At 51.6% G+C, this 27410-nt stretch overlaps 1 protein-coding gene across 3 annotated transcripts in view; it reads left to right on the top strand.

Moving 5' to 3' along the window:
- SPTBN4 (spectrin beta, non-erythrocytic 4) overlaps positions 1 to 27410 on the top strand; it is an 81241-nt gene that overhangs the window by 33626 nt on the left and 20205 nt on the right. For 2 of the 3 annotated variants that reach the window (XR_007136469.1, XM_047791836.1), the window contains exons 15-20: positions 323 to 460; positions 3205 to 3955; positions 5220 to 5422; positions 9392 to 9482; positions 12951 to 13097; positions 14819 to 15082. Coding sequence is in view for 2 of the 3 variants with exons in the window: in XM_047791836.1 (XP_047647792.1) it covers positions 323 to 460; positions 3205 to 3955; positions 5220 to 5422; positions 9392 to 9482; positions 12951 to 13097; positions 14819 to 15082 (1594 nt within the window). In the remaining variant the exon portion in view is untranslated. Of the gene's footprint in view, positions 1 to 322; positions 461 to 3204; positions 3956 to 5219; positions 5423 to 9391; positions 9483 to 10889; positions 10990 to 12950; positions 13098 to 14818; positions 15083 to 27410 lie in introns of those variants that run through there. The other variant, XM_047791837.1, reaches the window with a different exon arrangement.

Genomic DNA, 27410 nt, shown 5'->3' on the forward strand with positions numbered 1-27410 from the left:
CTTCAAGGTTGGAGACAGGTTCAAAAGGAACAAGGTTGAGGCTGGAGTCAGGTATCGAGTGATGAGCCAGGGTTAAGGACTGAAGCTGTGGGGATGGTAAGGTGGCCCAGGCAGGGTTGAGGGAAACTCAGAGGGCCCAGAACAAAGCCCTGAGGAATCTAACATTTAAGTGGCAGGTAGAAGAAGAGGAGCCATCGAAGGAGCCTGAGGAGGTGAGGTTGAAGAATTAGAAGGACAAAGAGGAGAAGGCAGCGTCACAAAAACCCATGAACAGGACCCAAGGGTCCAGGCTTCTCTGAGTGTGTCCATCCTTCTTCTGCAGATTTGAGAGTCTGGACCAGGAGATGAATAGTCTGATGGGCCGTGTCCTGGACGTGAACCACACGGTCCAAGAGCTGGTGGAAGGAGGCCACCCCAGCTCAGATGAGGTGCGCTCCTGTCAGGACCATCTCAACAGCAGGTAGGTGGGGTGGGGCCTGGGGCTGGAAGTCCTTGCGGGTATCCCATACCAGGTCTTCCCATCATTCCTCATTCACTCAACTGTGAAATCAAGAGTGGGCAATTTCAGAGTTCCCGTTGTGGCTCAGTGGTAACCAGCCCGCCTAGTATCCATGAGGATGAGGGTTCAATCCCTGGCCTCTATCAGTGGGTTAAGGATCTGGCATTGCTGTGAGCTGCGGCTCCAATTAGACTCCTAGCTTGGGAATTTCTATATACCGCAGGTGTGGCCCTAAAAAGCAATAAAGAAAAAGAAAAGTAGTTTCAGTATATTAGACTCTTCAAAAGAAATTTATAAAAAATAAAAGAATGTGCTATTTCCTTTTCTTTTTCTTTTCTTTTTTTTTTTTTTTTTTGAGGGGGTCTTTTTTAGGGTTGCACCCATGGCATATGGAGGTTCCCAGGCTAGGGGTCAAATCAGAGCTGTAGCCACTGGCCTACGCCACAGCTATAGCAATGCCAGATCTGAGCCTCATCTTCAACCTACGCAACAGCTCATGGCAACGCTAGATCCTTAACCCACTGAGTGAGGCCTGGGATCGAACCTATGTCCTCGTGGCTGCTAGTCAGATTCGTTTCTGCTGAGCCATGACGGGAACTCCAAAAAAAAATGTGCAATTTCAAATCCCTGAGATGGCAAGGGCATTTAGTAAATTAGCAAAATCTTGAAAAAAAATGTTAATACCCAGTGCTAGTGATGATGTGGTAAAATGAGGATACAGTAGATTTCAATGAGCTATGAACTTCTTTGTTCAGAAATGATTTATTGAGCATCTACTATCTTCCAGAAATTTTTCCAAGCACTTGTTTTATCTTCCAAATAGCCCCAATTTCCATGACAAAGTTTCCAGAATTCAGAACCCTTTAACGATAGTAACAAATTAAATTTTCCCCCTAGAACACCACCCGCCGTTCTTACGGTGTGGGGAGGGTTCATAGAGAACAACACAGATCCAGAGGGGTGAAATCCTTATCCAAGTTTACTCAGTCTAGTAAGTAGGAGTCAAACCCAGCTATACCTGAATCCAGAGTGGGGCCTCTCTCTCTCTCTCTCTCTCTTTTTTAAATGGCTATACCCATGACGTATGGAAGCTCCCAGGCCAGGGATCATATCAGCACCACAGCTGACACCAGTGCCACAGCTGTGGCAATACCAGATCCTTAACCTGCTGCACCACAGTGGGAGCTCCAGAGCTGGGGCTCTTGAGCACATATATTCAGTCTGCAGGGGTATAAATTATGTTCTATGTTCGGGAGGAGGAAACCAGGGCTCAGAGAAGTGAGGGTGGCCCAAGGTCACCCTGCAAATTAGAGAAGATCAAGCCTGGTTCTGAAGTGGGATTTGTTTGACTCCAAAGACTGTGCCTTTAACTGCAGTGCTCTAAGATCCCAATACCCAGTGATTTCCAAGCCTCTGCAGCCTCAACAATCCCAGGGTGCCAGGGCCTTAAGAGATAATGACAGCCAGAATGATTTACAGCATTTAGTGAGATTATGTTCCAAGTGCTTTAGCCTCATGATCCCATTAAATATGCATCGAAGTGGACTTAGGAATTCCTGTCGTGGCACAGTGGAAACGAATCCAACTAGTATCCATGAGGATGTGGGTTCAATCCCTGACCTCGATCAGTGGGTTAAGGATCTGGCATTGCCAGGAGCTGTGGTGTATGTCGAAGACACAGCTTGGATCCTGAGTTGTTGTGACTGTGGTATAGGCTGGCAGCTGTAGTTCTGATTTGACCCCTAGCCTGGGGACTTCCATATGCTGCGAGTGCAGCCCTAAAAAGCAAAAAAAAAAAAAAAAGAAAGAAAGAAGGAAGGAAGGAAAGAAGAAAGAAAGAAAGAAAGAAAGAAAGAAAGAAAGAAAGAAAGAAAGAAAGAAAGAAAGAAAGAAAGAAAGAAAGAAAGAAACTGGACATAATTATCCCCATCTTCCAAATGAGGAGACAGGATGAGAGAGGGGAAATAAATCATTTGCCCAAGTTCACGTGGCATTATCCAGGCAGAGCAGAACTTGAGCTTGGGTCCTTCTGATTCCAGAGTCCTAATCTCTGTCCTTGTGCGTCCATTCTAGAGGGGACAGATGTCACAAGCTGGCAGTTCTCGCACTCTGGTTTCACAATGCTTTGCACTCTTAAAAACTATTAAGGACTCCGAAGAGTTTGTTTTAGTGGGTTCTATCCATCACTATTTACTCTATTAAAAATTAATACTGAGTAATTTTAAAATATGAAGCTGTTAAAAATAACAACAGTAAACTTATTATGTTAACGTAACTAACATTTTAAAATAAAATAACAATCTTTCAAAACAAAAAAGTAGTGAGAAGAGTAGGGTTGCTGGGCGTTTTTGCAAACCTTTTAAATGTCTGGCTTCAGGTAGCTGAGGTCTCAGGTCTGCTTCTGCCATGTCTTTGTACGGCAGCCTCTGGAAAACTCCACCGTACACTGGGGAGGAAATGAGAGTGAAAAGGCAAATAGCATCTTAGCATTTTGATGAAGATAGTTTTGTCCTTGCTCAGATTACATTTTGAGAACAGCTGCTCTAAGCAAATGTGCTGGGTCGAGTCCATTTTACACAGGCAGAAACTGGGGCTCGGTGAGATAAGTTGGCATTCCAAGGTCACACAAGGGCGGAGTTCTGTGGGCCCTCCACAACCAAGAAGGGTCCCTGTCCTCCTTAAGCCGCCCTGCTTCCCCTGGGCAGGTGGAACCGCATCGTGGAGCTGGTGGAACAGCGCAAGGAAGAGGTGAGCGCAGTGCTGCTGGTGGAGAACCACGTGCTGGAAGTGGCGGAGGTGCGCGCCCAGGTGCGGGAGAAGCGGAGGGCGGTGGAGAGCGCGCCCCGCGCCGGCGGCGCCCTGCAGTGGCGCCTTAGCGGCCTGGAGGCCGCTCTGCAAGCGCTAGAGCCGCGCCAGGCGGCCCTCCTGGAGGAGGCGGCCCTGCTGGCTGTGCGCTTCCCGGCTCAGGCTGCGAGGCTGCAGCAGGGTGCGGAGGAACTGGGCGCCGAGTGGGGCGCTCTGGCCAGCGCGGCTCAGGCCTGTGGCGAGGCGGTGGCAGCGGCTGGGCGCCTGCAGCGCTTCCTGCACGACCTGGACGCTTTCCTGGACTGGCTGGTGCGGGCCCAGGAGACGGCGGGCGGCGGCGAGGGGCCCCTGCCCGGCAGCCTGGAAGAGGCGGACGCGCTGCTGGCGCGCCACGCCGCGCTCAAGGAGGAAGTGGACCGGCGCGAAGAGGACTATGCGCGCATCGTGGCGGCCAGCGAGGCGCTGCTGGCGGGCGACGGCGGCGAGCTGGGCCCAGGCCTGGCGCTCGACGAGTGGCTGCCGCACCTCGAACTTGGTTGGCACAAGCTGCTCGGCTTGTGGGACGTGCGCAGGGAGGCGCTGGTCCAGGCGCACGTCTACCAGCTCTTTCTTCGAGACCTACGCCAGGCGCGCGCTGTGCTGCGCAACCAGGTGCCCGCTTCTGGGCTCACGCGGGTGGGGTCTGAGGCCTCCGGGGATTTGGGGGACAGGGAAATGAATGGAGGAGTGCGTTTGCGGGGATCCCTGGGTTCGTGGCTTCTGATGTCGGGGTATCTGCGGGTAGCTGGGTTTGTGGGGGTGCGTGTAAAAATTTGAGGATCATGATGGGTGGGCTGGTATCTTAACTGACGGGACAGTTTTGGATTATTCCGAGTGAGGATGAAAGGTTGGATGTTCATTGGAGCAACTTCCTGGGTTTGTGGATTGTCTGGAAGGAAAGAAAAGAATGCAATTGGTGACGGGTTAATGGGGTTCAGAGAAGATCTTGGGGTGGATAACAGGATAAAGGTTGCAGTAGTAGGTAATTCAGCCTGAGAGATTCTGAGAGTCTGTGAGTGATTGTGGATTATGTGGTTGTGGGGGCCCAATAGCAGATTAGCTTCTTATTAGGGAGGGCGATTTGCAGATTTTCTGGAAAGGTTGATGGCTTGAGGAATGAAGTGCAGAGGCAATCTGGGTCAGCTGATCCGGTTTGGAGATCTTTCTGGGATGGGAATGGAATATGAGCATTTGGACAAGATAGAACATGCAGTTTTCAGATTTTCCAAGAGTAGGTACCAACTCTTGGGGATCATTTCTGAAAGGGCGTCTCCCTGTACTGGTGATCAAGAGAAAGCCGACCCGCCCATTTTACAACTCAGAAAATGAACCCCAGAGAGGGAGAGGACGCCCTTGTAGTCATCCAGCACCCAGGTCAGCCTTCATCAATTAACCAAATAGTGACTGCCCCCTCTGTACCAGGTCTTATTCTGGGGCTGAGCGCACAGGAAACAAACACAAAATCCCACCCTCATGAGCTGATATTTGTGTGTGTGTGTGTGTGTGTGTGTGTGTGTGTGTGTAGATGATAAACAAGTAAATGCATGTATAAAGTCATGTCGGGAATATGCTACGAGAAATAACCAAAGCGTGTAAAGGGATGTGGCTGAGGGAGGAAGAGGATATTTTTGGCTGATGGTCAGAGGCCTGAAGAAGGCGAAAGAGCCAAGAATGGGGCTATCTGCAGGAAAAGAAACTACTGGGCAGAGGGACTGGCATGGGCAAAGGCCCCAATGTGGGACCATGCCTGGCATGTTCGATGCTAGAACACAATGAGCAAGGGAGAGGAGAGTGACGGCAAGGGGGGCTGGCAGTGTCTCCCGGGCCCTGGGTTGGCGCAGGGCTGACCTGAGCATCACCCCTCCCCCATTCCCAGGAGGTGGCACTGTCGGGGCTGGAGCTGCCCGGCACCGTGGAGTCGGTGGAGGAGGCATTGAAACGGCACCGGAATTTTCTGACCACGATGGAGCTGAACCAGCAGAAGATGCAGGTGGCCGTACAGGCTGCCGAGAGTCTGCTGAGGCAGGGCAATGCCTACGGGGAGCAGGCCCAGGAGGCCGTGGCTCTGCTGCTGGAGAAGTAGGTCCCTCAGAGCCCAGGGGCATAGGGGGTGGAATCTCGGCACAGGGGAGGGTGAGGGGGTTAGAATTCCCTTCCTCTCCATCACTTTTCTGCTTCTCTGCCCCTCTCTGATTTCTGTTCAGTTCCCTGTTGTTTTAGATTTGATTTAAACTGATGTTCTGGGGACAGGTAACTTGGGTTTGGTAACCCGAAAGCTGCAGAAGGATATACAGTGAAGTTTGTTGGAGTTCCTGTCATGGCTCAGTGGTTACGAAACTGACTAGGATCCATGAGGATGTGGGTTTGATCCCTGGCCTCACTCAGTGGGTCGGGGATCTGGCGTTGCCGAGCTGTGGTGTAGTTCCCAGATGTGGCTTGGATCTGGCGCTGCTGTGTCTGTGGTGTAGGCCGGGCAGCTGCAGCTCCGATTGAAGCCCTAGCCTGGGAACTTTCACATGCCATGGGTGAGGCCCTAAAAAAAAAAAAAAAAAAAAAAGTTTCTCTCCAGGCCTGCCCTCAGCCTGGGGTGGCCTGATTAGTTGTTAAAATGTTAACATCCACTGTGTGCCAGGCACTATTCTAGGCCATGAGCAAAACAGCAACACCCACCACACCCCCACCTCAAAAAAAAAAAAAAATCCCAGCCCTCAAGCAGAGTCCTTTATAGGGTTTTATTCACTTCTTTCTCTGTCATTGTCACTGTTTCTGCCCTTCCTGATGACCTCAGCTTTCTCCTCTCTGGCATGAGTGAGGCAGGAAGAGAGCCCAGGACCCCTCCTTCTGCCTTCTGTCTCCTGATGGAAATCACATCCGGCCCTGCCACCACCAGCTGCAGCCCTGAGACCCCAGCCCCTCTTCGATCTGGGGATCAGGTGTCCTTTTCCCCTAAATTCACGTAGGACAAGGCTGGAGTTTTCTAGAGGAAACTTTTACAGGGATTCTCATTCTGAAGATGCAAATTCATGATCTAGTGCCCCCAGCTCCAGGCCTGGCTCCTTCCTTCCTACACTCCACATTTCTTTTCTTTTTCTTTTTCTTTTTGGTCTTTTTAGGGCCGCACCTGCGGCATATGGAGGTCCCTAGGCTAGGGGTCGAATCAGAGCTCCAGCTGCCGGCCTACACCACAGCCACAGCAGCACAGGATCTGAGCCACGTCTGTGACCTACACCATAGCTCACAGCAATGCCGGATCCTTAACCCACTGATCAAGGCCAGGGATCGAACTCGCCACCTCATGGTTCCTAGTTGGATTCGTTTCCACTGTGCCATGACGAGAACTCCCCACATTTCTTAAGTATCTGCTCAACATCAGGCTCTGCAGAATAAGGAGGAGGAGGATGGAGGGCTATTCCTTCTGAGTCACCCCTCCATTCCTTTTTGGTCAGTAATTGCTCCTTTCATTCTATTGTTTATTCATTTATTCTTCAGCCAGTTAAACAGGTACTGAGTCCATGTAGTGTTCCAGGCCCTCGTGTGGGGCGATGCTGGGCATGCAGCACTGACCAGGGCAGATTCCTGCCATCAGGGACCTTGCACACTGTCTAACAAGGATGGGCCAGAAATGGTCAGGGCTGGGATGTGGGAAGCACAGGCAGAGTGGGCAGTGGGATGGAAGAGACGCAGGGGGCTGTGGGAGCCCTGCGGTCAGACAGGGCCAAGTCTTAGTCCCAGCTGGTCCTTTCAACCTGTGAGATTCAGGGCACATCCTTTCTCCATGTGCCTCAGCTCTCCTGGAACCTGGCCCAGCCCAGCATGCAGGGTGCTCTTGTGTGCATTTGGCACATGAGGCTCAGAGAGGGAAACAGACTTGCCAGAGGTCAGCTCCCGGAGACAAGGGATTTTCCTCATCCCTGGGACGGATGCTTGACAAACTGGCCAGTGGAGGCCTGGAGGGACTGAGTTCAGTTCAATTTCAGAGGCCTTTCCCATTCCTGGTTCCCGGGCTGAGTCTGGGCAGGGAGTTGGTACTTTGCTTGTCTCCACCCCTTCCCGCCTCTGCATTCAGCTCCGCCCCTAGTGCTCTTGGTACTTTTCTCTCACAGGCTCCGCCTCTTCGCCTCCATCTCTCTGTACATCTATGCATGTCTGTTTCTTTTTCTTTTTCTTTTTTTTTTAAACTGTTTTTTTTTTTTTTTTTGCTATTTCTTTGGGCCGCTCCCGCGGCATATGGAGGTTCCCAGGCTAGGGGTTGAATCGGAGCTGTAGCCACCAGCCTACGCCAGAGCCACAGCAACATGGGATCCGAGCCACGTCTGCAACCTACACCACAGCTTATGGCAATGCCGGATCGTTAACCCACTGAGCAAGGGCAGGGACCGAACCCGCAACCTCATGTTTCCTAGTCGGGTTCGTTAACCACTACGCCACGATGGGAACTCCTGCATGTCTGTTTCTTTCCCTCTCTCTCTGTTTTTCCTGCTTCCACCTGCATCTCTCTCTTCTTCTGCCTCTCTCCCTCTCAGATATTTTAGAGCTGTTTCTGCCCTCTCCCTTTCTCTCTGCCTCTACGTCTCTCTTGCTTCCTTTCTTTTTCTTTTTTCCTTTTTTGGCTGCCCCATGGCATATGGAGTTCCCAGGCCAGGGATCAGATCTGAGCCACAGCTGTGACCTAAGCCGCAGCTGTGGCAGCGCCAGGGACTGAACCTGCATCCCAGTGCTCCCAAGGTGCTGCTGATCCTGTTGCGCCACAACGGGAACTCCTCTCTTGCTTTCTGTCATTCATCAAATGTGTATTGAGCACCTACTGTGTGCCAGCCCTTTATTCTATGCATTGGCGATACAGATGTGAAGAAACTAGACAAGAGTCCCTGCCCTCATGGAATGACATCCAAATGGGGGAGACAGATGAGATAAGTACCTGACACACACAGTGTCAGGTGTGAAGGGGAACCTTAAAGGAGAGAGAGCCAGAAAGTGTGGGGAGTGGTCAGGAGGGGTCTCCATAAGAGGGTGATATTTGAGTACTCTTTGGGGGGAAGAGCATTCCAGGCAGAGGAAATAGCCAGTGCCAAGGCCCTGAGCTGGGAGTCACTTGTTCAAGGCATAGCGAAGTGGGACCCACCCGACCCCAGCCCTCCCCACCAGGCCTCTTGGGCACTTTGCCCTGTACTGTGGGCAGGAAGCCAGGGTGCCTGGGGCTGCAGTACCTGCCAGCTCTGGCACGGTGTGGCTTGGGTCCAGCCTGACCAGTTCACTTAGGTCAAGGGCCTGCGCCTTGCTGCCTCCCTGTGACTCCAGCCCCATGTCCCGACACCTTGCTGTTACCCTCTCTCCAGATCGGTTGCAGCCATCTCTGTCTGGCGGTGTCTTTTACTGGTGGCATCTTACCACATCTGTACCTGTCCCTTTCTGGGCTGTCCCTCCCTCCCTCCCTCCCTGGACTTTCTCTGTCACTTTCCCTCCCTCTGCTTCCTTCTCTACTGAGCGCTCTCTCTCTCTCTCTTTCGCACTACCCTCGCTTTATTTCTTTCCTTGTCTTTTCCTATTTTCTGTATCCCCGGGTCTCTTTCTTTTTCTCTGTCTCTGTCAATCACTCCCTCTTGAGGTTTCTGCTTCTCTTTGTCTCTGGTCTCATGTCTGTGTGTGTTTTTGTTCATCTCTCTAAGCTTTTGTCCTGTCCCATCCCCCCCAACTCTGAGTCTGTCTCCCTCCTGATGCCTCTCTCTAGTTGTCTCTCATTCTCTAAGTTTTTGTCTCTGTGTCTCTTACTCTGTCTGTAGGTCTGTTATCTCTTTCTCTGGGATTGTGTCTCTCGAAGTGTCTGTATTTCTTTCTTTCCAGATATCTGCCTCTGTCCCTCTCCCATTCTTTCCCTTTCACTCTCCCACTCTCTCTCTCTCCCTCCCCATCTTCTCTCCAGCTCTGTCCCTGGCTCTGCCTGTTCAAGGGTCCCAGGTTCCTAGCCCTGCTAAACTCAATGCCCTCACAGCCCTACTGCCAGCGCCCCCAGCCCCAGGCTTCCCCCAACTCCTATCTCCCCATCCCCAGGAGCCAAGAAAACCAACTACGGGCCCAACAATGGATGCAGAAGCTTCACGACCAACTTGGGCTGCATCACTTCCTCCGAGACTGCCACGAGGTAGGAATTCCAGCTGTGCTGGACTCAGGGTCTTCTTTCATAAGGAGAGAAGCGCTCCTGGGCTGAGGCCGGTGGGGGCGGGGACGCCCCGTCTAAGTGGGTCGCGGAGCGATGTTCACTTTGTGCCGCCAGGAGGCGTGCGGAGCCTGGCCTCAGTGCGCATGCCTCCCAAGGCTCCACCGCCCACGTGGGCACCCGGGGAAGGAGGGAGGGGCCTTGGGCGCCCCTGGCAACGGCGCGCGTCCGCGCATACGGGTCCGCGGGGACGCGCGCTGATCTCACCTTTTCCTCGGGAGATTAGTGAGAAGCGCCCTGCTGGGGAGAAGGACTGGAGGTGGGAGAGAAGTGGGGGCACGCACTGGTGGGTCAGCAGCCCAGAGGACAGCTTCAGTCAGAGATAGTCCACGACCGAGACTTCACCCCTTTAAAAGTGTCCAGGAATCAAGCTCTACCCCTTTAGTAGACCATAAGGATGGTCCCATGTCAGAAGTGGTCCAGGTCCCTTTCCGCATTAGAGATGGTTGAGGAGACACACTTGCTCTCTCTCCGTTCCCTACTTTCCAGAGAAACTCTTCTGGGCTCCAAGCACATAAGCTATGGCCCCAGGAAGAGATAGATGGTCAGTAAATATTTTCCAAGCCCCAACCCGAGATGGTCCCAGCCTCATCTGTCTACCTGACCCAGGATCATTAGCACCCCCTCCACAATGATACCGTACTTAAGTTTCCCCCAACCAAAGATGGTTCCGGAACCAGGCCCCAATCCCCCCAGTTAAAGATGATTTGATTCCCTCCATGGTGAACCCCCGTGGTAGCTTGTTCTTCCCACACATGAAATGGTCAATGGCTTTCATAGCCCCCTCCCAACTCACCCATGAGAGTTGGGTGTGGAACTCGAGCCCATTAGAGATGAGTTCAGGAGTCCCCTGTCCCCCTCCTTCCCTCTGGAGATCACTCTGGACTGAAGTCTTATAAGAGAGATACCAACCCCCCTCCCATATTTCTTGTCCCCGTATTGCTGAAGTAGTCAGGAATATGAGCCTCTACTCATCTGAGATGATTCAGGAGCACACTGCACCCCACCCTCCCTCACGTAACGGAGGTAGCTCAGGCACCAGCCTACCCTCCTCTCACCGCCTACCCCTGCCCTGCCGTTTGATTTGGCCCAGAGGCCCCTTTCCCTTTAGATTGTTCTGGACCAAGCAGCAATCATCTGAGATGGCGCAGAACCACCCCCCCCCCCGCCCCCGCCATGCCTCAGGGAGGGTGGTGATTCCTTCTCAACCCGCAACTGGGGCCCGGCAGGGAGGCGGGCACGGAGGCGGGCACAGAGGCAGGCAGGGGGCGCGCGCGGGCGGGCGCGCTGCCGCGACGCGGGGGCGGGGAAGGGGGGCGCGCGTCCGCCAGAGCCTCAGCCGTCACCACCGCTGCCGCCGCCGTCGCAGTGGAGGGGCGAGACCCCGCCCGCCCGCCGCAGGGACGCTCCGCCAACGCCTCCACCACTTCAGGTCTCGGGGGCGCCCAGGGGAGGGGGCTGATGCGCCCCCCGCCGAGGCGGGCGGGGGAAGGGGCTTGGGCGCGTGCTCGCCTACCTGCCGCGGGAGGGAGGGGCGCGGGCGGCGCGGGGGCGGGGGCCCCCAGCTTTGGAAGGGGCCCGGGCGCCGGGAGCTGTCCGCGGTGCTGCTGCGGGCGGGACTGAGGGCCCCGGTCCCAAAGGAGGGGAGCGGAAAAAGGAGGACTTTCAAGGCTACTCTCGGGGTAGTGCGGGCTTGCCCTCGGGATTAAGGGGGTCTCAACCTCTCCAGGGGGCTCTCCTCTGGGCAGTGGGGCACTTGAGATTTACCCAGGGATCGGGTGACTCTCAGTCTTTGGAGGGGCTGTTCTCTGATTCTTGCGGAATCTGTATTTAGCCTTAGATAATCGGGGCGAATCACTTTTGCGGGGGGTTTGCCTTGGACGATGACGGTCTTGGATTTGCTTTGGGTTTGAGAGTTCTGACTTTGGGGGTTTCTCACTAGGTTGTTGGGGACTCTGGCTTTGCCCTGAGTGGTAAGGGTCGGTCACGTTTGGGGGGCTTTACCTCGATGACAGAGTACCTTTCCTTCAGGGGCTTTGCCTTCCTTATGAGCCGTGGCTGCCATTGGCGAACTCTTCCCTGCTTGTCGGAACCTGTGAATTGCGTTGGGGGATCCAGCCTTTGACTTGGCTCTAGTATGTGTGTGCGTATGAGGAAGTCTGAAGCTGTCCTGGACCCCTGGGGAGCACATACATGCTCAGGGGACAAGGAGTGGGGTTTGGGCGGCTGGGAATTTGTCCTTGGCTACGCCTGCAAGCTAGAGTCCCCTGCTTTTTTTTTTTTTTTTTTTTTCCCAGGAGGGAGGAGGAGGATCTTGTGACTGAGGGAGGGAGGAGAAAGGGGAGGAGCAAACTGTCCCAGGTGCCAGGTTTGGTTATGAGTGGAGAGGTTCCGGCTTGGGGACAAGTCTCATTGAGAGGGAGGGGTGGCTCAGAAAGCAGCCTTGCGATTGGTCCTGCTGAGGGTAGAGAGAGGGACCCACACTTGGCTGCTTGCATTTTGGATGACTGGTTTTGTTGGTGAGTGTGGTGGGCTCTAGAATTGGCTTTAGTTTGGGAGGGGGGCTGGCTGGAGAGATTCTATCTGGTCCATGTTGGGGAGTCTGGTGCTAGATTTGGGGGTAGGTTCATTTGGGGAACCAGAAGGTAACCCTGACGCTTGCACTTGAAGGGTCATCGTGGTTTGGGGGAACTGTGGTCTTGGGCTGGATCCTCAAGGCTGGATTTGGAGAGTCCCTTAGGCCCAGTAGGGAGGCTGGACCTGGGTTGTGGGGGATGGGACAGGTCTACCCCAGACTGGAGGGATGGTTTTGGAGGGAACTGGACTTCACACTAGTTGGGAGGTTTTTAAGGTATTCATCTGGTCATATTGGGGGTCTGGGACCAGATATGGGAGCTTCACCTGATACCTTTGGGAAGGTGATGGAGATCTTGAATTGGTCCTTATTGGACACAACTGAGACTGAATCGAAGGGTCTAAATGTCACTGCCGGGGCGGGTGCAAGGCTGAACTGGAAATGAACAAAATTGTGTTGGAGGGCTTGTTTTGGAGAACTGATTTGGCTGAAGGTGGGAGGACGCTGACTGGCTCAGGAACCTTGCCTTGGGGCTTAGGGCTTATGGGAAGTTGAGAAGGGCTGCCCTGAGGACTGGGGGGGCTAAGGGATGAGGCATTCCGGTGGCCCGTCTATCCATCCTCCACCCCCTAGGAAAGGGCTTGAGCTGCATACCCCCCATCCCCCAGAAAGGGCTCACTTGCAAAGGTTTTTCCATCCCACCCTCTTCTCCCTTCCCAGTCCTCCAAGCCTAGGCCTTGAACCTGGGACTGGTGGAGGGGATGGGGGACTGTGCCAGGTTGGGGGGATTGGCTGAGCCCCTCCCCCTGTCTGCGCAGCTGGATGGCTGGATCCATGAGAAGATGCTGATGGCGCGGGACGGCACTCGGGAAGACGGCCACAAGCTGCATAAGAGATGGCTCCGGCACCAGGCATTCATGGCCGAGCTGGCTCAGAATAAGGAGTGGCTGGAGAAGATTGAGAGGGTGAGGATGCAGAAGGCCCCTCTGCCCATGCCCAGTGCCAGAGGCCTTCAGGAACCCACATCTCACTTCCTTCACCACCAGCCTGCTGTTCTCATATCTCTGAACTGGTTCAGATCATTTCCATGTCTGTTTCTAGCTTTGTGCCCTAGAGCAATTCATGTAACCTCTTTGAGCCTCAGTTTGCCTGTCTGTGAAATGGTCAACATCTTTCTGAATGACTGTTTCACCCCTTCCTATAATCTCCCCCACCAGGCTTCCTTCCACACCATTTGGAGCATCTGAAATGGAAAGTCAGGAGTTCCCATTGTGGCTCAGCAGTAACGAACTCAACTAGTAGCCATGAGGATGTGGGTTCAATCCCTGGCCTTGCTCAGTAGGTTAAGGATCATGTTGCCATGAGCTGTGGTGTCACAGACATGGCTGAGATCCTGCGTTGCTGTGGCTGTGGTGTAGGATGGTGGCTACAGCTCTGCTTCGACCCCTAGCCTGGAACCTCCATATGCCACAGGTGCAGCCCTAAAAAGACTAAACAAATAAAGAAATAAGTAAATAAAATAAACCGGAAAGTCAGGTAGACAGGTCGGGGCAGCCCTGGTTAGCTACAGTGATCTCTGGGTTCTCACTGTGTCTATGCCAGTTACCAGCTCTGGGGCCTTAGGAGGAGTGTGTTAACTTCTTTGAGCCCCAGTTTGCTCTGCTTCAAAATTAAGGAAACAATACATAGAGCTACCTCCCTGGGCTCGTGTACATAAAATGTTTAACACAAGGCCAAGCACTCGGAGCTATAGTTGCTATGGTGTTATTATTTTTAATGTGCAATATGATATATGCAGCTCTAGGCCAACACACATTGGAGCTTGACTTCAGTTTTGGAGGGACGCAGGCAGATTTTTGCTTTAAGCATCAACCCCCAAAACTGCCCCCTAGACCTGCAGCCATGGATTCCCCCCCACCCCACCCCCCCACTCTTCTGATGCAAATGGAGACTCCCAAGTGGGCCTTAAACCCTTAAATGGCTACTGATACCCCATAAATGGTGGTACGTGGTAAAGCCCCTCTCCTTTTTTTTTTTTTTTTGTCTTTTTGCCTTTTCTCGGGCCGCTCCCGTGGCATATGGAGGTTCCCGGGCTAAGGGTCTAATCAGAGCTGTAGCCGCCGGCCTACGCCAGAGCCACAGCAATTTGGGATCCGAGCTGCATCTTTGACCTACACCACAGCTCATGGCAACGCTGGATCCTTAACCCACTGAGCGAGGGCAGGGATCGAACCTGCAACCTCGTGGTTCCTAGTCCGGATTCCTTAACTGCTGAGCCATGGGAACTCCGAGCCCCTCTCCTTGACTTTGAGTTTAATGAAGGTTTGCTCTCTCTGCCTTTGTCTCTCTATCTCTGTCTCTCTCTCCCCTTCTCTTTATTATGGTCCTCTTCCCATGTTTCTGATTTTGTGCGTGTCTCTGTGTCCATCCCTCTCTGGCTGTCTGTCTCTCCTTGTCTCTATCCCACGCCTGTGTGTCTCTCTGTCTCCCTCCCCATACCTCTGTCTGTCTCTCCTTCTGTCTCTTCCCATGGTTGCTCCCTTCTCTGCCTCCCCTCCTCATGTCTCTGTCTCTCTGGTTGTTTCCAACTCCTTGCCTCTGTCTCTCTCCACCTCTCTCCCTGTGTTCTGTTGCCCCACCATCCACTCCCTCCCCTTCATTTCCTGCCTCCCATCATCTGGGGCAGGAGGGCCAGCAACTGATGCAGGAGAAACCGGAGCTGGCAGCCTCGGTGCGAAAGAAGCTGGGAGAGATCCGGCAGTGCTGGGCAGAGCTGGAGAGCACCACCCAGGCCAAGGCCAGGCAGCTCTTTGAAGCCAGCAAGGCCGACCAGCTGGTTCAGAGCTTCGCCGAGCTGGATAAAAAGCTCCTTCACATGGAAAGCCAGCTACAAGACGTGGACCCCGGAGGGGACCTGGCCACCGTCAACAGCCAACTCAAGAAGCTGCAGGTATGGCCTGGCTGACGTAGGTGGGGGCTTTCTAGCCACAGGGGGGCCCAAATCAGGGCCAGATCCCCCTGGAGGTATTTCAGACAGAGGGGATTTTAAGATAGGGGTTTATTTCAAGTGTGTTAGAAGGGCTGGAAGCAGAAAGGAAAAACTGAGTAGTCACTGTTGGAAGCAGCCACCACCCTTAGGGCTTAGGGCGCAAAGGAGGAGGAAGGATTTAGAGCCAAGAACAGTAGGTCGAGAACCAGCACACTGAGGGTTTCACAGCCCCTGACACCTGTTTGCTGGATAGAGAAACCACGGCTCAGAGGTAGGAGAATGGCTTTGCACAGAGTGGTAATGACATTCAGGGAGCACTTCCTCTAGCAGCCTCTACGCTGAGCTCTCACTGACTCCTCCCAGCAATCCTGAGAGATCAGTACTATTACTATCCCCCCGAGACCAATGGGGAAACTGAGGCACAGAACAGTACCTGGCCCAAGGACATACAGCTAGCCAGCATCTCCCTTAGGAAACAGCGGCTCTCAGAGAACAGACGCAGAGTCTGCCTTATCTTTGCTCCTAGCCCGGCAGCCGGTGGATGCTCAGTATCCATCCATGTGATGCACTGACTGGAGGTGGGAACACAGGTGTTGCGTCTCTCCTCCCAGGGTGTGACGGCTCCTGCCTCTATGATCCAGGAACAGCACCTGAGGCTCTTGGAGGTGAACTTACTGGTTCAGGGTAGCAAGTGGCAGAGCCCGGATTCAGATCCAGCTCTCACGACTCTTTGCCACTCCTTCGGATACACCTTCTGCCTAAAAAGTACTTGACACAGGAGCTGCCACTGTGGCTCAGTGATAACGAACCCCACGAGTATCCATGAGGATGTGAGTTTGATCCCTGGCCTCAGTCAGTGGGTTAAGGATCTGGTGTTGCTATGAGCTGTGGGGTAGGTCACAGAAGCAGTTGGGATCCGGCATGGCTGTGGCTGTGGTGTAGGCTGGCAGCTGTAGCTCCAATTCGACCCCTAGTCTGGAAACCTCCATATGCCACAGGTGCAGCCCTAAAACGACAAAAAAAAAAAAAAGCTTGACACAGAGTCTGGCAGAAAAAAAAAAAAAGAGTCGACTGATAATAAATGACACTAATTAGTATTTATTCATTTACCTATGCAGCAGAGCTTTACTGAGCACCCATGTCCATATGCCAGGAGCTTCTCTGGAATACAGCAGTAAGCAAACCTGACTGAAAATCACGGCCCCCTCGGGGCTTACGTTCTGGTGGGGGTGATGGACAGAGGAGCAAAGAGAGAAACCGATCTGGATAGGCTGCCAGGGGCAGGATTGCTTTCTGTAGCCCAGCGGTTCCCAGCTGCCTTGGTCTCCAGGATCTCTTTGCCTCTTAGAAATCACTGAGGTCCCCAAAGAGCTTGTCTGTGTGGATTACATCCACCATTATTTACCAGATTAAAAATTAACTGGAGCTCCCACTGTGGCTCAGTGGGTTAAGAACCTGACTCGTGTCCATGAGGATGTGGGTTTTATCGCCGGCCTTGCTCAGTGGGTGAAGGATCCAGCATTGCCACATGCTACGTTGTAGGTCATGGATGTGGCTCAGATCCCATGTTGCTGTGACTGTGGCAAAGCCTGGCAGCTGCAGCTCTGATTCGACCCCTAGCCTGGGAACCTCCATATGGTGCAGGTGAGGCTATTAAAAGAAAAAATTTTTTTAATTTAAGAAAATAAATAAAAATTAAAACAGAAGTTCTGCTGTGGCGCAATGGAATCTGACTACAGGCAGTTCCCTTTGTGTCTCAGTGGTTAACGAACCCTGCTCGTATCCATGAGGATGTGAGTTCGATTCCTGGCCTCGATCACTGGGTCGGGGATCTGGCATTGATGTGATCTGTGATGTGAGTCGAAAATGCAGCCCGAATCCCTTGATGCCGTGGCTGCGTAGGCCAGAGACTACAGCCCCAATTCTACCCCTAGCCTGGGAACTTCCATATGCTACAAGTGCAGCCCTAAAAAGCAAAAAAAAAAAAAGAATCTGACTGCAGTGGCTGGGGTCGCTGTGGAGGCTTGAGTTCAATCCCTGGCTCAGCACAGTGGGTTAAAGGATCGTGTTGTTGCAGCTGTGACTCAGATTCAACCCTTGGCCTGAGAACTTCCATATGTCAAGGGTGTGGCCATTAAAAAAAAAGATTAATATATTTAAATTATTGATTTGTTTTAAAACAACAGTAATAAACCAACCACAGGTTAACTCCAAAGCATTCTGTCGTGAAGGACAACTGTGTTTTCCAAAGCAGCAAAAAATGTAGGCAGAAGATTGGTACTGTTGTCAGTCTTGCAGCTCCCTTTCACGTCTGGCTTAAAAGAGCGCTGGATTCTCACTTCTGCTTCTGCATTCAGTCTTTTAGACCATAGCATGTGTCATATGGTCTTTGCAAAACCCTGCTATGCACCTGGGAGAGAATGAGCTCGATGAAGGCAAACAACACCTTAGCTGGGTTTTGTTTGTTTGTTTTAATAGTTGTAACATTGCAAATCCCCTGAAAAGATCTTGGGAATCCCGATGTGTCCTTGGAATGCACTTTGGTAACCACTGACATATGTTCTGTGCCGGCCACTGAAAATGCGTCCCTCCTCCCCAGCAGCCCTATTCAGGAGGTGCTATGGCTATCCTCAATGTACACGTGAGAAAACCACAGCACAGAAAGGGTGTGTGGCTCGCCCAAAGTCACACAGCCACCAAGTGGGCATTCAGGACAATGTTAATCCCTAGCCACCCTCCTCCCCTGATACTCACAGACCATAGTGGGGAAGGTGACCGTCTCACTGGCCTCTGAAAAATCAATCACTGCCTGAGATCTGGACCTTGCTGGCTGGGCAGGTGGTGGTCACACGGGATGACACGACCCCAGGTCTGCTCTCAGCGATTTCCCAGAATATCAGCAGAGACGAGCAGTGGCCTGGATGGTCAGACAGAGCAGGGAGCATGTAGTAGAAGCAGCCAGGGGCCAAAGCGTTGGAAGCTTGGGCAGGGGAGGCCAACAGATCTGGGTTTGAATCCCAGCCAGGGCACACGTGTAGACGTTCTCTGAGCCTCCATATTCCCAGCTCAAGAGGACCACACCGGTGCAGGCCTCCAAGGGCTGGGTGAAGCTGGGCCCTGGGACATGGTGAGTTCCCAGCATATGGGGATCTGTGACTGTTAGGGTCCCAACAGGAAAAAGAAGGCACGCTCCACTGAGGACGATTTTCAGAAGGCTTATCCAAGAGCCTTGTCAAAGGTGTGAGCAGAAAATGGAAAAGCCTTGGGACCAACAGCAGGGAAGCTTTACTTCCTTGGGAGGCAGGGGGTTGCCAGGCAGGTGTGGGGAGCCTTAGTCAAGAATGGCAGCCGGCAGGGCCATGGGATCCTACAGCAGAAGGAAATGTGTGTGATTGGGTCACTTTGTTGTACAACAGAACTTGATGAAACATTGTAAATCAACTTTATTTATTTATTTATTTATTTATTTATTTATTTATTTTGTTTTGCTTTTTAGGGCCGCACCTGAGGCATATGGGGTTCCCAGGCTAGGGGTCGAATCGGAGCTGTAGCCTCCGGCCTTCACCACAGACACAGTGACGCCAGATCCAAGCCGTGTCTGTGACCTACACCACAGCTCACGGCAACACCGGATCCTTAACCCACTGAGCAAGGCCAGGGATCGAACCCACAACCTCATGACTCCTAGTCAGATTCGTTTCCACTTCACCAGGATGGGAACTCCAACTATACTTGGATTAAAATAAATAAATAAATAAAGGGGTGGCAGCTGGGGAGTTCCTGCTGTGCTACAATGGGACCGATGGCATCTTGGGAGTGCTAGGATGTTAGATTCTATCCCTGGCATTGCTGCAGCTGCAGCTTAGATCACAACTGCAGCTTGGATCTAATCCCTGACCCAGGAACTCCATGAAAACAAACAAACAAACAAAAGGAATGGCATCTGGCCCTTGTTGCTGCTTCAGGGAAGAGACAGGAAGTGTTACCCTGGGTTCCGTCTCCCCTCTCCTGTCTGCCCCCCTCAGTCCACAGGGCTGACCTCATGGGTGCAGTCCCACAAGGCCCCACACTCGGTTTTGGGGGGTTTTTTGTTTTGTTTTTTTAGGACCACACCCGTGGCATATGGAAGTTTCCAGGCTAGGGGGTCACATCAGAGCTATAGCCCATGGCAACTCTGGATCCTTAACCAACTGGGGCCGGGGGGCCAGGGATAGAACCCACATCTTCATGGGTACTAGTTGGGTTCATCTCTGCGGAGCTGCAGCGGGCCCTCCGGCATACGTTTTTATGCTCCGCTGTCCCCTTTGGAAATCCTTAACATTCAAATCAAGGGACCTGCCTTTTCATTTTGCACTGGGCCCTGCAAACTGCGGAGCCAGTCCTGACCCCAGCCCACCTGGAAGCCAGAAGGCAGGGGAGCCAACGGCCATCCAAACAGGTCAGCCCCCCAGGGCACAGAACGGGAGGAGAGGCTTAGATTGTGGGTCAGGAGCGGCCAGCGAAGACCTCCAGCCCAGCAGTAACTATTACTGGGATTGTCAGTCGTTTTACGATGATCACTTACTCTTCCCCAAAGCCTAGGGCAGTGGGTATGGGTTTGAATCAGAGCTCTGCCACTTTGCCAGGTATGTGATGTGGGGCACGTGGCTTTGCCTCTACTCTGAGCCTCTGCTGCCACCTTTGTGCGACGGGAAGGACCCTAATGCTAAGCTCCTCGGTGACAGCAGGACTGTGGGAGGTGGCAGACACCAAGGTCAAGGCTGTGGATGCTGGAGCCTGGCTGACTTACCAAATGGGTGACATGAAATTATTTCTCATTTTTGTGCATTTCTTCTTCAGTAAAATGGGCCCAATCCCAGTAGGGACTTTGTACGCACACTGTGATGATTACAAGGCATGATGCGTGGTTTCAGAATTGCTGACCCAGTAAATCTGAGAGACAATGCTTGTTTACAAGTTTTAAAATTTTAATTGTCTTCAACTGAAGAGAACATCATCACTACACTGTGGTCAAAAGCTGGGTTATTTCTCTCCCTGCCGTAGATTATGTCATTTGTGTTGAAATAGTTGTTTCATTTGTTTTTGATTATATTTTCGTTTCGTTTCGGCATTTTTCCCCCATGCATATAGCTTTTTAAAAAAATGTACTGCCATAGTTCCCGTCGTGGCTCAGTGGTTAACGAATCCGACTAGGAACCATGAGGTTTCAAGTTTGATCCCTGGCCTTGCTCAGTGGGATCCTGTGTTGCCGTGAGCTGTGGTGTAGGTTGCAGATGCAGCTCGGATCCCACGTTGCTGTGGCTCTGGTGAAGGCCGGTGGCTACAACTCCGATTAGACCCCTGGCCTGGGAACCTCCATATGTTGCGGGTGTGGCCCTAGAAATGGCAAAAAGATTTTTAAAAAAATGTACCACAGTAACAAATCAGACCAGTATGCATGAGGATGTGGGTTCGATCCCTGGCCTCACTCAGTGGGTTAAGGATTTGGTGTTGCAGTGAGCTGTGGTGTAGGTCACAGACACGGCCCAGATCGGGCGTGGCTGTGGCTATGGTGTAGGCTGGCAGCTGCGGCTCTGATTTGACCCCTGGCCTGGGAACCTCCATATGCTGCAGGTGCAGCCCTAAAAAGACAAAAAGTAAAAATAAAAAGCTGTGCTGGGGGGGATGCTCTGTGAAACATTAATGTGGTGCCAAAAGTTGGAGCTGGCGGCAGTTCACCTGACGCTGACGGACTTGCCCCAGTTCTCAGGTCATTTAATGCTGTCCGCCCAGCAGCAAATGATAGCTCCTGACCCCTACTCGTCAACTCTTGGTATTGTCAGACTTTTTTTTTGTTTTTTTTTTTTGCCATTTTCTTGGGCCGCTCTCGCGGCATATGGAGGTTCCCAGGCTAGGGGTCTAATCAGAGCTGTAGCCACCGGCCTACACCAGAGCCACAGCAACCAGGGATCCGAGCCGCATCTGCAACCTGCACCACAGCTCACGGCAACACTAGATCCTTAACCCACTGAGCAAGGCCGGGGATCAAACCCGAAACCTCATGGTTCCTAGTTGGATTCATTAACTACTGAGCCACGATGGGCACTCCTGTCAGACTTTTTAGATGTTTTCCCTGTCTGATGGATGGGAAGTGTATCTCACGGTGGTCTTTTTTTCTTCTTCTTCCTGTAGTCTTTGCTTTCGCATTTTGGGGAGCATGCATGACCTCGAGTGTCCTTATCTCCCTTTTCGGCCATTTAGGTTTCAAAGGGAGGGTTTGGGGCCTCCTGCCCTAAACCAGTGCAGAGTCCCTCTCTGTACTCTGTTCCCTGCACACGGGGGTTCAGCCCCACCAGGCCCTGGAGACCATGAAGTGGGGTCCCCTTTGTTTAAAGGAGAGACAGCCCCAGGGCAGACAGGAGACTGGCCCCGGGGTCACACAGCAATGGGCAGGCCCCAGCTCAGGACTCCTGGGCTATTTCCCCAGCAGAGGGAGCCCGAGGCGGGGAGTGACTCAATGGGCCAAGGCCCCCAGATGTAGCCCAGCTGAGCCTCAGAAGCTACCACTGGGGAGACGGGCCTCCCTGCTGCCCCTGGGCCCTCCTGAGAGCCCAGGCCTGGGTGTGCGCAGGAGGGAGGGCGTCATCCAGCTGGGCACACTTGCTGGCTGCCCCACCCCTCAGGCTGCCAGGGCCAGGCTCAGCTGGGGGAGGTGCTGGCTCAGGGTCTGAGGCGAGGGATGTGAGTGATCCGTCCCCCTCTGCTTCATCGGGGCCTGTCTCCCACTCCTGCTCCTCCAGTTCCTCTGTGTCTGTTTCTCTTAATTTTCTCTCTCCCATCTCTCTGTCTCTCTCTGTACCTGTCTCAGTGCCTCTGTTTTGTTTTTGGTTTTTTTTTTTGTCTTTTTAGGGCCACACCTAAAGCATATGAAATTTCCCAGCTACAGAACTGTAGCTGCTGCTCTACGCCACAGCCATGGCAACGTGGGATCCAAGCTGTGTCTGCAACCTACACCAGAGCTCACAGCAACGCCGGATCCTTAACCCACCGGGTGAGGCCAGGGATCAAACCTACATCCTCATGGATACTAGTTGGATTCGTTTCTGCTGAGCCACGATGGGAACTCCCCATGCCTCTTTATCTCTGTCTTACTCTCTTCTCTCATCTCTTTTTATTCCAATTCTCCATCTTTTCTCCCCCCCCCCACCTTTTCTTTATGACCACACCCATGGCATGGGGAGGTTCCAGGGCCAGGGGTCAAACCCACAGCACAGCAGTGACAATGCCAGGTCCCTAACCCTCTGAGCCACCAGGGAACTCCTCTTCCCCTCTCCCTTGATCTCTCTTTTTCCCTGTGTCCTCCTCATGTCCTTCCCCTTGTCCCCCATCCCAGCTGCTACAGCGGCCTTCCTAGAACCCCACCTCCCAGGTCTAGGCCACATGACCGAGTCCTCCTGCAGGGCCTCCGCCAATTGTCCTTCCTGGCTGAGTGGCCAGATAGTGGAGTCCCAGGCCCCAGCTTTTCCAGTCTCCGGGGGCCTGACCAGCTGTTCTGGCTCAGCCACCGGCTCTTGCTTGGGGAGGCTTGGGGAGAGCTGGCCTCCTGCCATCTGAGGGGGACCAGCCAGGGGAAAATGCACTGGAGGCTTTGCAGCTGCTGGGCTGGGTCCCTGGGGACTCCTTGCCTCCCCCGCCCTCAGCAAGGCTCTTTTTCTGGCCAAGGAAACACTCTCTTCGCTCCTTTTCATCCTTGGTCCCGCATTCTTTCGTCTAGCTCAGCATGGCCAGGGGAAGAGTCCAGAGTCCGGAGCTACACTGTCCAGAGTTTGAATCCCCTTTGTACTCCCATGTGACTGATGGCACATAACCCCATCTTTCTGAGTCTGATTGTCCCCGATTAGGGAAAAGCAGAGTGACTGAGGGCCACTAGGGTTTTGTGGTCACATGGTCCTGGGTTCAGATTCTGGATTGTGCAGTTTTTCTTCTGGACCAGGCATTGTTCCTCTCTGAGCCTCAGTTTCCCCAACTGGAATATGGGAAGGCAGCAGGTGGGTCCGAGTATGAGTCAGGTTGATGTGGGGGTCAGGGCTTGCCTGTCATCATGTGATAAAGCACCTGAAGGTTTTTGGGAAGTAGCTACCTCTGTTTTTTGTTTCTTTTGGTTTTTTACCTTTAATGACTTTTTAAAAAATGAAATAGAATTCTGTACCATAAAATGTACCCTTTTTTAAAAATTTAAGTATATTTGAGGAGTTCCTGTTGTGGTGCAGTAGATTAGGAATCCCAGAGTTCCCGTTGTGGCACAGCAGAAACGAATCCAACTAGTATCCATAAAGATGTGGGTTCGATCCCTGACCTCTCTCAGTTGGTCGGGGATCCAGTGTTGCTGTGAGCTGTGGTCGCAGATTCGGCTCCAGTCCTGAGTGGCTGTGGCTGTGGCTGTGGCTGTGGTGTAGGCCGGCAGCTGCAGCCCCAATTCGACCCCTAGCCTAGGAACTTCCACATGCTGTAGCTTTGGCCCTAAAAAGACAAAAAAAAAAGAAAGAAAGTGTTAGTGTTTTCATCTCTGCTAATCTGAGCCATGAAAGACGCTGTTTTGTAGTTAATTTAATTTGCATTTTCCTAAACATTGAAGGAAACTAAACATGTTATTGTGTGTTTAATGACCATTGTAATTCTGTATCCTTTGCCCATGATTTCAAGAAAGGATACAGATTATAAGGAGTTCCCATCATGGCGCAGCAGAAACGCATCTGACTAGGAACCATGAGGTTGTGGGTTCGATCCCTGACCTCGCTCAGTTGGTTAAGGATCCGGTGTTGCCGTGAGCTGTAGTGTAGGTCGAAGACGCAGCTTGGATCTGGCGTTGCTGTGGCTGTGGTGTAGGCAAGCAGGTGCAGCTCAGATTGAATCTCTGGCCTGGGGAACCTCCATATGCCAGAGGTACAGCCCTAAAAAGACAAAAGACAAAAAGAAAAAGAAAAGATACACATTGTAAATAGGTATTTAAAATACGTGGCATTTGTGTAGAAGCAGGCGAGTGGCAGCCCCTAGAGTTATGCCCTCTCAGGTCACATGGGCACTTGCTGGAGCAGTGGTGAAGAGGTCTTTATTTCAGGGGAACTGGAACTTAGAACGGCAGCATTTCAGACTGTATTGGAGTTTCCTGACCGCTAATGCATTTTTACTTTTCTATATATCTGCAAGAATTTTCTTAGGGAAAAATTTGGCGGAGGACTATTTCACTTTTCTCTGATTTCTGCCACTTATAATTGTGCCCTTTAAAAATTTTCCATCATCATGGAGTTCCCATCGTGGCGCAGTGGTTAACGAGTCCGACTAGGAACCATGAGGTTGCGGGTTCGGTCCCTGCCCTTGCTCAGTGGGTTAACGATCCGGCGTTGCCGTGAGCTGTGGTGTAGGTTGCAGACGCGGCTCGGATCCCGCATTGTTGTGGCTCTGGCATAGGCCAGTGGCTGCTGCTCCGATTAAACCCCTAGCCTGGGAACCTCCATATGCCACGGGAGCAGTCCTAGAAAAGGCAAAAAGACAAAACAAACAAAAAAACAAATTTCCATCATCCATGGTTTTGACTTGTGATAAGGTTTGATTAAGGTCTGAACTGCAGCTGGGACTCTTTGGGCTGCAGTTCAGAGGATGAACTAAAGGGGATGCTGTTGCTCTCCTAGATAAAAGATCTAGGGGCTGTGAGCTTGGGGCATGGCTGGATCAGGTCCTCAAATTCTGTTCTTAGGAATCTTTCTTTGTATCTGCACTCTGACGTGTTGGCCTCATCATCAGGAAGGCTGTTCCATTTTGGTGACAAAACTGTCCCCAGTATCCTAGGCCAATGTTCTGACAGCTTTTAGGAACACAATGAGGAGACCACCTCTTTTGAGCTCATGCTTTTCCAACAAAAGTAGGAAGAGTTTTCACTGCCTGATCTTAGGTCACATGCCATCTATTACCCAGTCTTTGTGGCCAGGGTTATTCGGTGTTTTCATTGGCCAGGCCTGAGTCACGTGGCCATCCTTGGGCCACTGCCTTTCATCAGCCCTTTAGGAAGCTGGAAGAGTTTTCACTGGTCCAGTTTAGGTAACATGACTATCTCTCACCCAATCCCTGTAGCTAGAATGATTTCAGTGTTCTGATTGGCCAGGTTTGGATCATGCGGCCACCTTTGGCCCTCTAGGTTTTATTATTGTTGTTTTTATCTTATTCTATTAAGAAGCTCAGGAGGGAGTTCCAGTCCTGGCTCAGTGGTTAACAAACCCTACCATTATCCATGAGAACATGGGTTTGATCCCTGGCCTTGTTCAGTGAGTTAGGGATCCAGCATTCCCGTGAGCTGTGGTGTAGGCCAGCAGCTACGGCTCCAATTTGACCCCCTAGCCTGGAAACCTCCATATGCCTCAGGTGAAGCTCTAATAAGACAGGAAAAAAAAAAAAAAAAAAAAAAAAAAGCAGCAGCAGCAGCAGCAGCTTAGGAGCTGACCACCTTTCAGTTTCTGAGAAGGAAGGGACTGATACTGGATAGGCAGCAAAACCAACAACTCTGCACTACAGAACCTTGCAAGGAAAGTCTTGACTTGGTTCTTAAATTTTGAGCTCTGGGTTGCAGTCTTTTGCTGTAATCTGTTACCACTTAATTTCATTATTGTTATTTTGTTTTCGTTTCTATATTTCCCCCATCTGTTTAGAATCACAAAGTAATATATAAATATATTCTTTTGGTAAAAGATGCTACTAACCTAGAAGTCTTCCTTCAATATGCCTCCTGATCCCACACTCCAAAGGGAACCTCAATTATTATTTGGTCTGCATCCTTATAGACCTCTTCCTATGAGTTAACAGATGTACCTATATGGATTATTAATGGTTTTACTTCGTTTCCCATGTTTAGTTTAAATTCTTGAATAAATATTATGGTTCAAAATGAAAAGCTATATTAAACACTCCTATGTGCATTCTCTCCTTCATCCCTGTCCCCATTCACTAAGTTCTCCTCCCTTCAATAGGTAGCATCTGTTTTTAATTTCTTGTGTATTTCAATGGAAATGTTATGCATCTGAGGCCCACTACAAATATCTATTCATAAGTTTGTTCTAAATTTTTTTTTTCCCTCTGAACAGTAAGTCGTGTGTATTATTCCATACTGATGTGGTAATGTGGATTTGTTTAACCATTTCATTCTCTCTCTCTCTCTTTTTTTTTTTGTCTTTTTAAGGGCTACATCTGCAGCATATGGATGTTCCCAGGCTCAGGGTCGAATCTGAGCTGTAGCTGCCGGCCTACACCACAACCAATGGCAACGTGGGATCCGAGCCACATCGGCACCCTACAGCACAGAACACAGCAACACCAGATTCTTAATCCACTGAGGGAGGCCGGGGATCAAACCCTCATCCTCATAGATACTAGTCGGATTTGTTTCTGCTGAGCCACAAGGGGAATGCCCCATTTCAGTCTTTTTTTGTTTGTTTGTTTTGTTTTTTGGCTGCCCCACGGCATATGGATTTCTGGGCCAGGGATCAGATCTGAGCCACTGTCTCAACCTATGCCGAAGCTGCGGCAATGCCAGATCCTGAACCCACTGTGCTGGGCCAAGGATCAAACCTGCCTCCCAGGACTCCAGAGATGCCACCCGTCCTATTGTGCCACAGAGGGAACTCCTAACCATTTTACTCTTGAATGGCACTGAGTTTTTTTCCAAACATCTCTGCTACAATGAACACCCTTGGACAAACATCTCTGTTCCTATGTGCCAGCACTTCTTTGAATACATGGCCTAGAAGGGAAAGTGCTGGGTCAAAGCATTTTGACACATTTTGCATTTTGATAGGACCTGCCAAACTGTCTTCCAAAAAGGCTCTACTAATTTATACCACTGACAGTGGCTGTGTGTGCCCACCTCCTTATATCTTTGCCAGCACTAGATAGTATCTGTCTTAAGATTTTTGCCAATCTGATAAATAGAAAAGGATTCCTGGTTTTAATCTGTATTATCCTGCTGCTTAGTGAGACTGGACATCTTTTCATGTGCTTATTTTTTTTCTTCTTTGTGTTGCCTGCTCACATCCGACGCCCATTTCTCTTTGGGGCAAGCTCTCTTTGCTGATATCATTCATTTGTGCATTGAACAATCTCAATTGAAGGCCTATTACATGCCAGGCACTGTTCTAGGAACTCAGAAACTCACATTCTAAAAGCGGGAGACCAATTTTAAAAACTCACAGGCGTTCCCATTGTGGCACAGTGGAATCAAATCTGACTAGTATCCATGAGGATGCGGGTTCCATCCCAGGTCTTG

Source organism: Phacochoerus africanus, chromosome 8 (genome assembly GCF_016906955.1).
Source record: "Phacochoerus africanus isolate WHEZ1 chromosome 8, ROS_Pafr_v1, whole genome shotgun sequence".
Classification (NCBI taxonomy): domain Eukaryota; kingdom Metazoa; phylum Chordata; class Mammalia; order Artiodactyla; family Suidae; genus Phacochoerus; species Phacochoerus africanus.